The sequence below is a fragment of the Falco biarmicus genome, chromosome Z (assembly GCF_023638135.1).
Source record: "Falco biarmicus isolate bFalBia1 chromosome Z, bFalBia1.pri, whole genome shotgun sequence".
Lineage (NCBI taxonomy): Eukaryota > Metazoa > Chordata > Aves > Falconiformes > Falconidae > Falco > Falco biarmicus.
The window spans coordinates 80614684-80632372 of NC_079311.1; the positions used below are offsets into that span (position 1 = coordinate 80614684).

General features: G+C 44.3%; 1 protein-coding gene across 1 annotated transcript in view; it reads left to right on the plus strand.

The window, feature by feature from the left end:
* Positions 1-17689, plus strand: part of DCC (DCC netrin 1 receptor) — a 554206-nt gene that overhangs the window by 407206 nt on the left and 129311 nt on the right. Inside the window, exon 12 of the mRNA XM_056325745.1 lies at positions 7450-7499. Within this exon, the coding sequence (XP_056181720.1) occupies positions 7450-7499 (50 nt within the window). The remainder of the gene's footprint in view (positions 1-7449; positions 7500-17689) is intronic.

The window sequence follows — 17689 nt, forward strand, 5'->3', positions numbered from 1 at the left end:
GGTGTGGGGAACCCCAAGCGAGGGAGCTGGTGAACCTCATTGCTTGTTTAATCTGTGTTATTCTGGGCTGTATCTTCAGTGGGATCCATCAGCAAGACCCACAGCTCAGTTGGCGCTGTTATTGTACGTTTGACACCTCTGCAATATTTTTTTTTGAGTGCTGCTTATGTCTACCCAGCAAATTAATTTTTCCCCTGTAATACAGGCGGGATCTTGGCAGAATAAATTACTTCACACTTATAATTATAAAAACAAAAGGAAAACAAGTGAAAATGAATATTTTGCATAATGTATGTAGATTTAATTCACACTGTGAAGTGTAGAACTGCGGCCCTGTACTCCACTTTGGTTTTAAATGTCACCACCATAAGTGAGAAAGGGAGAGATTGTTATTCATGAGCCTGAAAATTATCCTCTGCAAGTGTTTCAAACACTTCACCTCTCTGTGAATGAAAATCACTGCTAACGAGAAGGTTTGCATGAGACTATTCCAGAAAACAGGAGTGTGCACAGGTGGCCTTGTTTCAGGAACGTGGAAAAAGACAGTATTTATTTTTTCTTCTTTATTTAAGCAGAAGTCTGTTGTGCAAAGAAGTCGGTTGGCTGCAGCTCTCCCAGCCTGGTCTTTTTGGAGCAGGTGTAAAAGAAGAAAATCCCTTTAAGGATACCTTGTTGTCATCTTGGTTAATTCTGGCTCTGCCTGAAACCACTTTGGTCTCCTGGACAAAAAAAGAGCATCAAAGGGTCACAGTGAGAGAGCCAGGCTTTGGCCAAGGTGGTGGTGGTCCTGGCTGTCCCGAGAAGGAGAGGAGGGTGCGGAGAGAGCAAGTCTGCAGGGCACCAGAACTTGCTGCAATTTCTTCTTTTATGGGACCACGCAGAGACCTTGCCCGGGGTTAGGTCCCTTCTGCTAGAAGGATGTGCAATAAACCAGCAAACCAGCAAGAAATCACTCCTTCATGGGTGAGCTAACAGCCAGCGTGGAGGAGGGACAAAGACATTTAATCTGTCCTGCTTTATTAGGTGAGAGATGAAGGAAGGAGAAAGCCTTTAGTTGCCCATATACACCACATCTGGGGTTTGGGCAGGTTTTAGTCCTGCATCCCTCAGCATCCCCAGGGAGGAGAGCAGCTCTCCAGGCTGCCCCGCTGTGCCTTTTGTATTGCAACCCATCCTCCAGCTTCAATTTAGAATTAGCAGCCTCATCATTCTGAGACTGCTGCTGTTGGAGGGGCAGGAGCTGGTCACCGTTCTCCGCTCCTGCCCGGGACTTTTGCCACCAGACAGAGCCATGACAAAGAGCACCTTGCCTGTCCTGACCAGCTTCCTTCAGTCTTTGCTTCGTGTTGTTTTCGCATCTCAGTCCGTGGAGGTTTCTGGTGGTTTATCGTCACATGGGGAGCCAAACCCAGAGGGCAGCCCCTGGGCAAGGAGCTGGGATGCTCTCAAAGGGCAGCAACTCCCATGCTGCTTTGCTGAAAGCTGGTTGGGAGCAGAAGCAAACATCAAAAATGGGAGGAAAAACTCCTGAATATCGCTCTGCCTTCCCTTCCTTTGTGTAAAAATGACAGGTGCCTTTTTAGGTCTTCCTTCCTCTTCAGACTGTGCATGTGCGTGAACAGGTTATTTTTTCCACGCCAATCCTTTGCTGTATAGGGTACAACAGGGTATGTAGTTGCATTAAAAAAAAAAAAAGCAAAAAGCAAAAAAAAAAAAAAAAAGCCTGTGCTATTAGTTCCTGCAGGGCAGAAATTTTCCATGAAACTCTGAGACGTAATCTATAGTCTGAGAAATGCACCCCAATCAAAGGGTTTTAGTGTGGCATCTCCAGCTGCTGTGGACCCCTGACAGCATGCACCAGATCAAGGAACATACTGTATCTTTAATGCTTAATTTTCAGTTTAAAATACAGCTCAGATAGCATTTTGGCCAAGCTGCGTGCCATTTCAGAAATGCTTTGAGCTATCATGCTCATGAATTTATCAAATACATTTAATCCCAGCAATTGGCAGACAATATGACTTCGTGCTTCCCAAATACTCGATTTAAATATAATTTCTATCCATGGCTATAATAGGAATGCGTTGGGGTTTTTTTGAAGTACTAACTGAAGACTGATGTTCCGATGGGCACAGGGGACAGCGTGTGAAGTTTTTCGGATGTCGGTAGCAGTCCAGTTCATCTTTATTTGTTTGGAAGAATTCTGGGCTGTTTCCCTCCTCCTCCTCTTCTCTGTAAGAACTCCACAGGAATTTCCCAAAAGATTTTTGGTGTGTCAACCCCAAAACCTTCTGGGAAAAGGTGCAGGTGGTATCGAAATGTCCTTTGGAAGGTTTGATGGCTGGAGTTGGTGCAAGGCTCGGTGACCCAGTGTACTTGTTTTGGCATTTATTGAGCTGGGGACCTGTCCCTCTTGCCCCTAGGGTCGTTGCCTCCCAGGTCGCTGCAGCGAGGTGCTCAGGGGTCTTGCTCAGCTGTCTCATTCGTTCTGGACCATTCTGCTCTACAGCTAAAGGACAGCCAGCCAGCAAAACCACAAAGGACATGGCTTCAGCTGATGGGCAACTAAAAATATATTATTTTTTCAATGTCACCAGATAGAAACTGAGAGAAGTTCTAATTTCACCAGATGGAGAAGGACTTGGGGGTGCTGGTGGATGAGAAGCTGGATTTGACCCAGCGATGTGCGCTTGCAGCCCAGAAAGCCCCCCGTGCCCTGGGCTGCATCCCGGGCAGCGTGGCCGCCAGTCAAGGGAGAGGGCTCTGCCCCTCTGCCCCGCTCTGGTGAGACCCCCCTGCAGCGCTGCGTCCAGCTCGGGGGTCCTCAGCACAGGGGGGACATGGACCTGCTGGAGCGGGGCCAGAGGAGGCCACGGGGGATTGTCAGTGATGGGAGCTCCTCTGCTGGGAGAGTTGGGGTTGTCCAGCCTGGAGAAGAGAAGGCTCCGGGGAGACCTTCAAGCACCGCCCAGCACCTAAAGGGGGCTTAGAAGAAAGACAGGGAAAGAGTTTTTTCTAGGGCCTTTAGCGATGGGGCAAGGAGGAATGGGTTTAGACTAAAAGAGGTGAAATTCGGACTCAAGAGAAGGAAGAAATTCTTTACTGTGAGGGTGGTGAGGCACTGGCACAGGTGGCACAGAGAGGTGCCCGATGCCCCATCCCTGGGAACATCCAAGGTTAGTGTGGACAGTGCCCTGAGCAACCTAATCCCATTGAAGCTGTCCCTGCTCCTGGCAGGGGGTTGAACTAGAGGGACATGAAGGTCCCTTCCAACCCAACCCATTCTGTGAGTCTATAAAAAAAGAAAAAAAAAATAATACCCCAACCAAAAATACCCTGCAAATGTGAGTTTCTTGCCGTATGAACCTTCATCCCATCAGTAAGTCTGCCACAGTTTGGCTCATCTCCCCTACCTTTAGACCTGGTCCAACCTGCAGCAAGGCTTCTCCAGTATATCTGAGGCTTCTTCCACCACCGAGTCACCCGGTGCTGAGACAAAGGTGCCGAGTTATCCCTGGATGCATCTGTCTCTGTTCGTTGCTTACTGCACAGCTAATGCTAGGTGAAACAAGTTCTGCTCTAATTTCGAGTGGTATAATTCCGCTGTGAATAATAAACCAAAATCAAGTTTTACCAGGTGCATCCAATTTCTTTATTTGAGCAAGATAGAAAACTGGAGGTGGGTTTGCCAGGGGAGCACTCTGGATGTTCTGCAACTCCCAGATACTGAGTCAGGGTGTCTGGTTCGGTAATGCAAAATGTCTTCTTGCCTGGACAGTGAGCAAGGAATAAAGGCACCCAGTATTGCTGTGGGAGCGCTTGGGTTCGATGCTGGCTCAGGTCTGGATTTCTTTGTTTTGATTGAAGATCTGGAAAAAAAGGGGAGGAACGCATCAGTTACGGTCATGTCTGCAACAGAACTGGGCTAGCTGACAAGCGTTTGCGAGAGAGAAATAATCAAAATAAGGGAGGGAGAAATAATCAAAATAAGAGAAAGATAAATGATCAAAATAAGAGAAAAAGAAACAAATAGTAAAACAAAAAAAAAAAAAACCCATGAAGAGAAGTTTCTCTGATAGGGGACTAATATGTAGTAGCGACAAAACTTAGGAGTCAGTAATGAGAAGGAGATGTTGAAGCTGGCAGTGATTAAAGTGTTGCAATGAGCCTTCACTGCCCAGGAAAGAGGAGAGAGAAAGGAGGAATCACTTTTGAGAATCGCGGGCCCTGAGCAGTTCTGCTTTGCTTTCAAACAAGGGCAAATATTCTCCAGTGCTAACAGGCTTTCTGGAAGATAGCGGCATTTGCCAGATCTGGCTAATTCTGAAACCTCCCAAAATCTCTCTTTTCTTACTCTTTGCAATACCAAGTATACCACAGAGAGAGTTTTCTGTCTGGTATTTTTCCAAGTGAAAAATGTGATTGTGAGCAGTGTCATCTGGTCCGTATGAGGGAGATGAGATGTTCCAGGTGATGCTGCTGCCATACCAGTAAACTGACTTTGTGCTGGTATGGGCAGCATGGAAACAAATAAAGAGTAGTCCCTGTACTAGAGATACCACCTGGTTTCTAAAGCTGCTGATCTGGAGAGCTATCGGAGACCCAGCTTTGGGAGACAATGCTTTGGGTGGGGAGCACTGGCAGGTCGGGATGGAGCTGAGGAGGGGATGGGGGTCCTGCAGCCGGGGATGCTCATGTCCCCCAGCCTGGACCATCTGCTCTGATGGACAGGCAGGGCTGGGTGGTTAAAATGCATGATGTCAAGTTGGTTTTCTATATTCCTTGAATGTGTATCTTTGCTTATCTTGCCACGGTTCAATTTGAAATGGTCCAGAGATGTGGTTGCTGCTTTTAGGACCTGGGGCTGGTGCTTACCCTGGACTTTCTCCAGCAGTGAATCTCTGTGGGTTGAGATCCCTAAAGGGAGGAAGAATTTCTGTGTTCCTTGCTGCTTGTTTGGCTGCACCTCTGGGTCCAAGCAATCTTGAGTTTTCAGACGATTGTGATTCAAACACGTATTTTTTCTATTTCCGGCCCCCTCCAGCCCTCCACCCCCCTCCCCCCCTCCCCGCCCTTTCTTTTTTTTTTTTTTTTTCTTTTTATGATCCACAGAGCTTTCATGAAAGACGACAGTATTAACATGGGACTGTGCTGCCAGCATGTCCCTCCTGGTTAGCTGTTGTTACTTTTGCTGGTTTGTAGCCTCTGTTTAAAATACTATTTTCTTATTAGCACTGACAAATGACTTAGCTCTGACTGACCTAAATCCTTAAATAGCATTGTGCGCTGAGGATGCTACCGAGTGTTGCACTTTGGGGATTTGTTCATTGAATAGAGACGTGACTAGACAGCTTCCAGCAGAGTACCTGTCTGGCCAGGGCTGCTTAAAATATTCGGGGAAAAGCATCATTTGCACGACTTGCTACAGTCCTTTCCTTGAATGACATATTAGTGCCTGTTGCGTGATTTAAGGTTCATAGATGTTAAGGTCAGAGATGACTCCTCATCGTGTATGGAGCTGCTTCTTCCAGAGCGTGATGTGCAGCCGGTCTGCACCAATCGTCCCCACCCTGAGGACAGGCTGGGAGAGCTGGGGTGATTCAGCCTGGAGAGGAGAAGACTCCAGGGAGACCTTCCAGCACCTGAAGGGGCCACCAGGAAAGCTGGAGAGGGGCTTTGTACCAGGACCTGTAGTGACAGGGCAACGGGGAGTGGCTTTACACTGGAAGAGGGGAGATATCCACCTCTATGCTGTACATACAATTTCACCAGTTCATTCTGGTGAAAGTTTTGGCAAGAATAAGTGATTGACAGAAATACTTCTGTATACATCCTGCTTGGTGGTGTATGTCCCGCAGCAATTTGGGGTGAAGGCTGAAGGAGGTGCACAGAAAGGCATGCCGGGGTCCTGCTGCAGGAGGGTTCCTTGCGTATTACATTATTCCCTATGGCCAGAAGTCCTTCCTCCTGCAAATAACAAGAGATAAAAATCCTAGCGCTTCTTAACAGTACGCTTGTTTAAATAAAATTAATGTATTTGATCTCTAGGGTATTTCAGGTCTCAGATAATTCTTGTAGATCTTTGCTGAATCAAACCGAATGTGTGGACAGCTGCAATGAGCATGATTTTGCCCTAGTGCTCTTGTTAATATCATATCAAAATGTGTTAAACGACTCTTCTTCGACTTGATATATTCATCCTTATACGCCCAAAAAATCATTTTCTCTCATTTTCCCTAATACATCACATTGCAAACTATTCTTCAGTCGGCTACTTGCAATGATCCTTTTCCAGCTCGCTCTTTACAAATTCAGGGCCACCTTTCTGTAAGCAAAACCTACGTCTCTGCTTTTCAACTGTTAGTAGCTCAGGTGAGCAGGCAGGCATTATTTCTCTGAAAATGAAGATAAAGCTTCAGGTTTGTATCAGGCAGTTGATGCGGCACCGACTTATTTTTAAAACTCTCGGTTCCGCAACGGTTGAAGTAATATTTGCCATCAGCCGGAGGGATATACATTTGAACTGTTGTCGCACAAGCGTGTTGGAAAGAAATACACAGACGTGGAGTGGAAAACAGGCAGAAAGTTGTCAATAAATAGTTGCTAACGGTCTGTCCAACCATGCAGATGCTGAGCGCCCGCGCCAGACAGGATTTTCCTACGGCTATAGCTAGGGAGAGCGTAAGATTAAGGAAACTTTTAAGGTGGAAGAAAACCCCTGTGTCAGAACAACTTATTGTATTTAAAGCTGTGGGTGCCAAACCCTCTCATTAATGCCTCATGGGGCATCTTTGCAAGACCATGTGTTGATAGCTGTTAGTCCCCTTTCGGTATTAAAGTCTATTTATCAGGATTGGTTGTATAAAACCAGGTATGGATTATATTACATACAACAACAAGCAAAGCCTTAGTGTAAAGCACTGTCTTTTTAAATAATATCTAAACCCAGATGTTCAGTTCTGTTTCCCTCTCCGGCATCCTTGTAAAAAGAGGTGCACTGGTGCTACTGAGAGAGGAATAACCCCCTCTGTCTGTATGTTATATAGGTTCTGAAATACACTTTAGTGGGAGAAAAAACAAAACAAAACAAAAAAAAAGCCAGAGAAATTGTAGCATGTTCTTGTTTATTTCTGAACAAGTTTATAACAAATAACTGAATTCAAGTAGTTGGTGTCACTGCAGGAGGCCTGCTGACTGGCTGTTTGAAGGACTTATTAATAGGTCTATCAAAAATGGGAAGAAATGAACAGATGCATTTGTTTTTCCTCTCCCTGGGGGGCCTCTGAAGTGCCACCTGGATTAGCTTGCACAGTTGTGATCAGATTATAAACTAGGTGTAAAATCTGCGCTCTTTTTCTTTCCGAGAGAAATATTTGATGTAACCTCTTTTGTCTTAGACACTAATGGTCATTTTTTTTTCCATTTCTTGGTGCTTTTCTTCCCTTTCAGTGCCCAGTGCGATGCCTCGGAATGTCTCCTTGGAAGTGGTGAACTCCAGGGTAAGTCTGCCACATGCTCAGCACCTCACAGCCTACGACTGCGAGTATTTCTGTAGCTGTTTCTACTCGGTGTAGCTTTTGCCTACACAAAGAGACCCAGTCTGCCCTTTGCAGGAGGTTCCCTTCGCTGGTCTGGGTGATAATGGTAAAATAAGAACTGAAACACCCAAAAAATGTTTCTGGAGAAGCAGTGATTTTTCCAGAGAGGCTTCAGCAACAGTAATATCACTTAAATGTAGGCGAACGAGCAGAACCCATTCCCTGATTGCAGACTAACACCCCTAGTAAATGTAAGTGCACTTTGATTAAAGGGAATCACCTGAGGAATAACGAGCAGCAGAGCTGTTTCTGGGGAAGGGGTCGTGTGGGAAAGAAATACTTTTTCTTTGGCTGGTTATATGCATCGTGTGCAGGTAAGTCTGCTGGCGTCTTGCTTATTCCAACAAATATCTTTGTTTTGGTAAAGGTGCTGTATCTTTCTTATCAATGGGGTACTTTCCTCCTTAAAAAAGTCCAGCGTTTCTGTATCACTGATGAAGTGGTTTGATATTATTTCATAACATAATCTTGTATGGAATAGGTGTTAATTATGCTTATTACTTGTTGAGTGCTGTTTCTGAATACAGTTTGAAAAAGGTTTTATTTTTATTTTTATTTTATTGATTTGTATTAATTCCTTCGATTTACTGGGACTACGCAAGCTTTTATTCTGTAGCTGATTTCAATGATAGGCTCATTGGGATGTGGAAAAGCTCACACCTTAAAGCGTTAATGGCAGGCAGAAAAAAACAACTGTTGTGTCTTGTCAGGATGTCCCCTTGGACATGAACTTTGGAGATCGCTATTTGCACAGCTACCAAGGAGCAGGAGCCCCAAGCTCCCGGGCAAGGATAAACTGCAGTTGAGGAGGCATTTATAGAATCTCTGATATGCTGGGAACAATGAGTACCTGTCGGTTTGATCTTTCTCATCTACTGCTTGTTTTCACAAACATATATTCTGATTATTTTTTTTATTATTATTTTTCTAATGCACCCAGCTCCGGTTACTTTTAAATTCCTCTAACACATAGCGCCCAAAGGGCATTGATGTCCTGGCCCATCTTGTTCCAAACCTCTGTGTTTACTTTTTCTTCCATATTCTCAAGGTAAAATGTCACAGAGCAATTGATCACGTTTTATGACCTTTTGTGGTGATCATTTACATTTAAAGTACTTAGAAGAAAAAGAGAAAACAAGCTGCATGGGATGGTGTGCAGAAGCTCCTACCCCAAGGCGTATTATTGCATTATTGGTACTTACCAATGGGGTGAGAGAGGATGGACTTGCCCCTCTCCACTGTCATCAGGATGGAAGTCTTGGAAGATTTGATGGGCTATTAATTTGCAGAAATAAGTGTTGTATTGGGCAAATGTGGTTGTTTTTTTTCTTTATTTAAATGTTGGAGCGTTTGGCTGAACTGTATTGTGCAGCGTAGCTCTTTTGTGGTAGGCAAAAGAAAGGGGTCTCAGTCCTCCCCTACGCGACCAAGTGTGAGTGCTGGCGAACTGCACCGGTGGTGATGTGAGGACTTCTCCATCGCTCGTAGCCTGAGACAAGGGTGGCTGTGGGCAGCTGGCATCCGCCTTTCCCTCCGCTCCAAACCACATCTGTGCAGCTGGAGATCCAAGACCTTCCAAAGCATCCCTCTCATGAGGCTGAGGGTCAGATTCTGAGCTCTCAGGCTGGTACCAAGTGTGACATAATAACTGTGTAAAAAAGTATTTTAAGGGGGTGTGTATGAAATGGGGTTCTTCACTGGAGAGAAAAAGATACGTGGGGCCAGCTGGGACTCTCTGGGGCTGGATCCTGTAGGTAGTGCAGGCACAAGAAAGAACAGATCCCAACATATTCCAGTAAATCTCAATAAAGCTTGTCTAGAATTTAAATATTTACATCTAGGTAGTTTGGAACAACAAATAGAGAAATGAGCTAGACTCACTGAATCTTAAGGAATAAAAAGGTTCTTCAAATAGAAGAATCGTCTTCAAAGACCATGCCTCAACCAACCTTTGCCCGTTCTTTTGCCATGCAACTCCTGTGGCACTTGTGGTTGAGGCACAACTAAACTGCTCCTATTGGTAAAAGCTGAGTTGCAGTCTCCCGCTCTTGTAAAGACTGCAATGACCCAGAATGTTGTATTTCTGCACTCTGCTTTTTATCATATTCTTGCTTTTCTTCTGTCTTGGCAGCAGACATAATTAATTTGATTAAACACTTAAAATTCACAACCTGATTAAATCAAAGCAAATGACTAAATAACCGTCCTAGTTTGCTAACTGGTTCCAAGTGGTGCACAGAAGAGCCCGAAGGCTGGCCTTGACAGTTCCCAGGATTGTTTAAAATTTTATCTCTAGTTTAATAAGATTTCTCTCTTTATGCTATTTTTCTTCGGTGGTGGCAGATCTATTCATTTCATAACACAACGGAGATGGCCGAGCAAATGGAAGATGCTCGATATGAATTACTATTATCATGATTATTGCTTAAATATTGATGGTGTGCTGTGACTGGAGACCTCAGGCAGGGCAGAATTGACAACGGTGACACAAATACGGTCCTAAAGGAGATTTCGCTGTGAACGCGACACGGGAGCAGCGGAGACAAGTAAGGGGGCAGGTCAACAGCAGGAGCTGGCAAAGCACATGGGGGCTTGCAGGGGCTCTTAATTAGAGATGAGCTAATAAGAAAGAGGAGCTGTAGTTCTGATTATTTTGTTTGAAAATAGCCTGCTCTGCCTAAGGAAAATGACACGTGCGAGGCTTAACAGGTGAACAGAGTTTTGCATCAGTGACTTCTCCCGGCAGGAACACTGCGGCCATTGGCACATTTTAGTGGGCAGAGGAGGTGAAAACAGGGCAGCAGTTTTACAGCAGGCCTTTAGGAAACCAAAAAAAGTGTAAGACCTGCAAATGGAAGCGAAACTAAATTATCAAGAGTTAGATATTTAAAAACAGAATGTGGATTGTTTTTTTTTTTTTAAAAAAAAGGAGATCTGCACTTTTATGTATTTGTCTACTTCTTTACGTCCTTGCTTTGAAGATTGGTGCAGTTTGACTTTCTGTCATTTTTTAAATAGTGGTTACTAATTAGCAAAAAGTGCATAAATAGCTATAGATTTCTCTTAATTAAAACCGTAACTATTTCTTCTTCCCATTTTAAAATACAGTGGGTTGCAAAGAAACAATTGGAACTGACTGTAGGAGCAGAATTTTTTTAGCCATATTTAGTAGTGATGTAATCCCGGGACGTAGTTCCACTGAGAGGAATGGGGTTGCTCCTGGTTTAAAGCTTTTCAAGTGGTAGGTAGGGCCCTGAGAACGTAACCGGTACCGTTCTCCGGGGGAAAGTTAAAGGGCACATAATGAATCTGGGAGGGGGGTTCTCATTTCTTTTGAGTGTGTGTGTTTGTGTCACCGTCATCCTGCCCCATGATGTTTGCGGCATTGTACCACAAATCAAAGTGTGTGTAGTTCATGAGATCTGCAAAATGCCTATAAATAAACTGTGGGAGGAGTTGCCTTAATCACTGGTTCATGTTAATAAAATACAGGGGGCTTTATTAAATTTGACAGCGGAGAAGGTGACTTAAGCTAGTAGCAGCCATCGGTCATAGACTTCAGTTCCACATTTGCTGAATAGACACTCGAATAATTGTATTGTTGAATTGTGTAGTGTGAACAATTGTATTGTTTAACATCTGCTGAGCAAAACTCTCACCTTTATTTTGCCTCACACGGTTAATTATTCCTAGCAGAATCTCTGCAGCCATGGAAAGCATATTTTACTGTTGGAAGGGGTAGGCTAGTGGGTATCAGGACCTCCACCCCGAACTAATCCCTTCATTTCACACTACTTAAACACATGGCTACATACCTTCTCCTCATGGCAGCTTGGACCCGCTCGGGGCTGTGAGGTATTTCTGCCATCGGACCAGCATTTTGGAGAGCTGACCGAATTAAACACGTGGCTGTGACTTTGCTGGGGGGCAGAGCATGGAGCATCAGGAGCATCGGGAGCACTGGGAGCATCGCTGCCAGGGGCAGAGCAGCTGATCCAGCCCCAGCCTGGTGGGCATCGCAGCTGGCTGGTGTAAGGCTGAGCTTGACTTTGGGATCAGCCCAGACAAGGGCAGTTTGTGGTCAGCGGCACAGCAGCTCACTCTATTTTTAATTCCATTTGAGCATCTTAAGGTTTTGTATTGGAGAACAGTCCTTAAGGTGAGTACTGCGGAATGTTTTAGGGGAGATAGGTGCTTTGGCACTAGCTGTACTTTTTAAAATGACACAGATATTTTTCTGTTGGGTTTCTGTCCTTTTTCTAATTTTTTTACCCAGAGGATTTAGGCACTTGGAAATTAGGCATCCAGCTGCCTGCTCTCATAGGTGCTCACCTATGGGACACCTTACAGTACCTATGGGACACCTTACAGTAACCCATTTGCTGGTCTCTGGCTAGAGACGATCAGCTGGTGGGACCTAAAGCAAACAATCCTTTTGTCAGGGGTTTTGTGTCCTCTACACATGGGTCTGCCACTCAGCTGGCAGATGTTTCGCAGCCTCCAAGTTAAAGTTGTCACCAAACTATCAGCTCTTTGACAGTCTGTGGCACAAAGCCTTCACCATTTTTAAGCTGCCAAACTAAAATGTTATGACCTTTCTCCTCCTCGCGCAAACCCCCCCCCCCCCCCCCCCCCCCCATTTTGGTTCCTGCGTTGATTTCTGCTGTTGAGGAGGATGCAGGCATGAGGAGACGTGCCTTGCAATGCTCCATGACAGACATGAGGCATGCAGGAGCCAGATGTTGCCACTGCACAAATATTTTTTTTCATTGCTCGGCATCTGGATCTGGAGGCTGCTTTGCACTGACAGCAAGTGATATGCTCCTGCCCAACCAAAGAGATCAACCATTCTGTCAGATTGCATTTAGCTCAGCTGCTTAAAATTGCTCTGCCGCTAAATGTACATTAAAATATGCTTTAAATGCATCCTAAACCTTCGGAGGAATTGTTGCAGAGCTGTTCATCATCCCCATGTAGTGCCACTGGCTCGCTGGAGGATGAGGATGGATTGGGACCTTTATGATAAAGCACTATGGAGAGAGACTGTTTCTTTTAAGGCTGGACAGACTGCTTGAAGTGAGTACAATATATTCTGTTGAGTATCTTTTATCATATGTGAACCATTTAGTTGACATGGGAGGTGTTTTTTCCCCTGAATGAGCATTATTTATAATGCTCAGACTGGACGTGAGGAAGCATTTCTTTACCAAAAGGGTGGTCAAACCTCTTCCTGGAGAGGTGGGCAATGCCCAAAGGTTGTCAGTAATCAAGAAGCATCTGGACAATGCCCCTAATAATGTGCTTTACCTTTCGATCAGCCCTAAAGCGGTCAAGCAGTTGGGCTAGATGATCGTTGGAGGTCCCTTCCAAGTGAAAATATAATCTGTTCTAATACTATTCTATTCTAATTCGATCCTTATTGTATTCTCCTCTTGCTCTGTTCTTGCTCCCGTCTTGCTCCTGTCTGCTCCCGTCTTGCTCCCGACTTGCTCCTGACTTGCTCCTGTCTTGCTCTATTCTTGCTCTATTCTTGCTCTTGTCTTTCTCTATTCTTGCACTCATCTTTCTCTAATTCTGTTCTATTCTAATTCTCATTCAGCTCTTATTCTATTCTTATTCTACCCTAATTCTACTCCATACTTTTCCCTTCCCTTGCCATTGAAGTTTATCGCTGCCTAAGCAAGCAGCAGGGCGTGCAGTGCTTTGGCACAGGACTGAGCAGCTGTGTCACAGGTGGTTGAGGGGGTTATCCCATACTACAGACGCAAAGATGGAATCCGATGAAACAGGTCTTCTGGTGGTACCATTCAGTACTGTTCACCAAAACCACCTTCCAGCAGGGATGGTGAATCGATACGTATGAAAAAGCCAGGAGAGCTCCGCAGCAAAGGCAGCCAGCTAGTAAGTTTAAGTCCTTCTTGGGCTAACCCTGTGCACTAGGCTAGTAAGTTTAGGTGCTTACTTGGGCTAACCCTGTGCACATTCTGCCTGGCCTTTCATGCAAGGATGAGGCAGTGACAGGGTGGTTAAGCTGGATTTTCACATGAGATTTGCAAAGTGTGAAAAACGTAGTGATTTACTTGATTAGCTAACGTCTGTAAAGTGCTGTGGAGACCAAAGCTCTCAGATATAGGCAAATGGTGTGGCTGTAGGAAAAGATGAGCTGTGAACTGGGATTGAGATTGGATTCCTCAGAAAGGAATCAATACCAAATAAGTAGTTTTGAAGAACCAAAAAGTAAAATCAAAATGACCGTCACTGCAATTTAGAGGTGTGTCCTCTAGAAACAATGTACGTAACCTTTAAATATATTGCTTATGGAGAAGACCACAGAGAAGGACCTCTTTAACCTTTAAATCTATTACAAATAGGACAGGATAGTAACAAGCATTGAGCATAACCTTTAAAAGGAGAAAATTTGCTGAACCTTGTAGATCAATACCTTCCAATTCTCACTTTTAATTATACACACTTCGGAGACCCAAACTGTTTGTGGGTGAATATTCACTCTTAGTGAATATCCCTTGAATTAATCCTTCTGGAAGATGTGTGGTGATCAAGAAGTCATTATATTGGTGCACTTCAAAGCGCATCACACCAGTGCAAGGAGCAGTTTATCCTGAAGAGCACGATAACTTTTTGTGTTACTCCAAATCTATCGTCCCTGTCCGACACCTCGCTGCCTAGTCTGTCTGAAGTCTCAAAGGTTATGGTGTCAAAACCGGACAGATTCATTATGTTATGGGATTTGATTAAACCTTGTTCAAGGTGATGAATGTTCTGGCCACCTTTCCATTTAAGATAAATTTAGAGATACTATTAAACCACTTAATGCACCCAGGCAACACACAGAGCAGGAGCTCTGGGCACTTATTTCTTAATGATAAAGACTCGGTAGCTTCTGAACAGTGTAGCATGAGAGGTTTACCCAGAGAGCAATAAAGCAAATTAATGAGCTATGACACTGATTAGTAGAGCTATATGTTGCTGGTATCTCTGAGAGAAGCAATAAAAAGATGAGGGAAGGAGAAAGACAAGGTCAGGAGGAATGGGCAGGGGAACAGACAGTGCGTGCTGCGCTACCCCTCTCCCTGGTGCCTCCACCCCAGAGCCAGGGAGAAGGAGATGCTGGGCTAAATGCCAGGATTTTATTTTCCATGCTCAGGACAACATGGTTTCTACGCGTCTTTGGAAATAAAGAAGCATAGCAGGTTAAAATACCGATATCCCTTCTAATCGAGTGACATGGAGAGCTTCCAAGTCAGACTTTACCGATCACAAAGGAATTTTAATGGCAGCAAAAATACCCAGCCTGGTATGATTGTAACTGCTCTACCTAGAAGCTTGAGATCAGGAAAAAAAAAATATTAAAATTGTCATCTAGCAAGCCTCTAGGCAGTTGTCCCTGGCAGCCAGAGGCAGCTGGGTGATGCTGAAGCAGCAGTTTGACAGCTTCTGGTGTTGCCCTCTGGCCTCCCAGCCATCGCAGTTCCCAGTACTATCTTGGCAACTTTTAACCCTTCCTCATGTGTAACTGTTGAATCTTTTCCTGTACTCTGGGAGGAAGCTGTTTTGATACAGCCCGTATCCACAAAAAGGGCATAATATCTCTATATTGTATTTTATGGTTCTACTTTTTTATTTTACATGTATCTCTATATTGTATTTTATGGTTCTACTTTTTTATTTTACATGTATGGATTAGGTGTAGTTAAGAGTCACATTATCCAGAAGGCACTAAATATTAGAAAAAAACCCCAAAAATACGTGACAAAGAATACGCTTCTAGATTACAAGTGAAAAATAAGTTTTGCGGTAGCACAAAAAATAACTCTGTGATTTTCCCAAACCACAAAAACTTTAATTTGAACCATGGTTGGGTATTTTTTTCCCCTAAACTTTTGCACAGTGTGGTAAGGGACTGAAGGCTGCTGTTTCAAGTGCTCGTGCAGTTGTACCTAACGTCAGTGCAGCCCGTCTGGTTGTAAATTCTCCCCGTGGCATGTGACGTGCACAGGGCGATGGTTTCTGTCAGTGGATTTGGGGTTTGGCTTGAGATGCATACAGCAGGGTCTTTTGATTGTGAGACTTCTAATAGGAATGAGAGGTTAGAAGTTTTATCTTTAGTTTAGGATGATGCCAAACAGGAATTTTCATGGATATGCACTGAAGTACCGTGACCATGGGCTTGGCCATCACGGGCTCCATCCAGAGTGGGAAGAGACAGGGTGTCTATTGCCAGTTGAACTGGAAAAGCTGTCTGCTTTGTGTTTCTGTGTGGAAAAAATGTATTTTTGACGTGCAGTATTTCCTGACGGATGGTTTTCTTCAAAATCTAATACTTCCACGGTCAGTAAAACACCAGCCTTGGACAGGGCTTTCCCATTTCTTCTTGTTGTAAAAACCTCTTCAGCCAGCGAGTGCATGGAGCGAGTGCATGGGCTGGAATGAAGGAGCAGGAAAAAAAAAAAAAAAGATACCTGAGCAAAATGCTGAGGCCATAAAAAGTTGTTGTGGTGTGTGGCCACCCTTCCGTCTGTCCCACGGCGACCTGTCTGTCTCGTGGGCTTTCGGGAGGGTGAGGTTGTCGGCTCCAGCTCTGCTCTCTGCTCTCTGCTCTGCACAGGCATGGAAGGATCCAGATCCTCCCAAAGAAAACCTTGACCTCATGAGGGTTGTCATGTTGTCAGAAATTCTGCAAAACCCTTAAGCAGATTGGCACAAGTGCTTCCATCCCTGCCAGGACACGCGTTTGGATGCTGCGCATCGTTCTGTAGTTGTAACATTTACTTTTACTCCCTTAAGAGATCCTTATCCCATTGCAGTTAGACTGACAAAATCATTTATAATCATAACAACCGAAGCAGCGCAGATCTGTTCCTAAATATATTTCTCCTTAATTTAATGTGTTGTGGTAAACATGTGGTTTATTAATTTATACATACGTTCCTTGAAAATTACCGGCGTAATGTTGGTCCTGATAAGCACAATGTTGTTTTTAATATCAGGCAAAGCAGTTGAACTTAGCAGAGCTGCCTTTCTTGCCGGCAAAATGTCTATAAATGTAAAGAAGTGATGTTTTTAGTTGAGAAGAGGTAGCTGGTAGATCCGTGTTTAAATCCCAGCTGGTTTAGGAGCAAAGGTTTAATTCAGGGGTTGATTCCATCTGTCTGTGGCAGCGCTCTACTTTCTCTTTCCAAAATTTGGAGCTTGCTAAAGCCCTCATGCGTTTGAAAGTGACATAAGCATCTTCAAAATTAATATTAACTTTCTGATCCCTGTTACAAGTTGGCCTTGAATTAGGGATTGAAGCATCTTCCAGAACTGCATGGGTCTTTCAGAGCACTCACACTGTCTCAGAGCCAAAATGTTTATGTTATTTGCCACGATCTGGCGAGTGGCTTGTCCTTGTCAGTATGGTGTGCAGTGGGGTTTTACACCATTTCAGGGCCACGGCATTTGAGCACAGACGTCTGGTAGGTATCAACCTCTACAAGCAGCTATCCAAGTTGTCATCGTGGAAACACTTCCATGCTTGCCTCGCAAGAAGCTGGGGTGACCTATAGAGAGAATTTGCATCAGCCTATATATTGCATTTAAGGGACTCATGAGGAAATGTGTTTTGTTCAGTTTTCTTGGTTGAGTTGGAGGAAACGACAAACTTTTCCTCGTTCACAAGCAGACAGGATGACAAATGGCTCACTGTAAATAATTCACTCATCTCTAATTCTGGTTCACTCTGTTTTAATTTTGCAATACTGCCAGATTTTATTCCACATTGCTTTCTTTGGTTTTCTTTGTTATTTAGTCCTCTGCTCTAATGCATTTTCTGTAATTGTTTTGACTAGGGAACATCTTGCAATTAAAAGAAAAACAAAAAAAAAGAAAAAAAAAGAACAGCAGGGTTGTGAAAGAGAGTAAGAGTGCTATTACAGCTGAAGAGGCAAATAACATTGAGCATCCTAACGCAGACAAGGCCAAATGGAAACACCACTCCGGAACGCTACCACGATAGCAGCTGGACTTGCCTTGGGCATCCAGTGCTGCCTCAGCTTCCTTCAATTCCCTTGAATTCCAACAAATTCAGGACA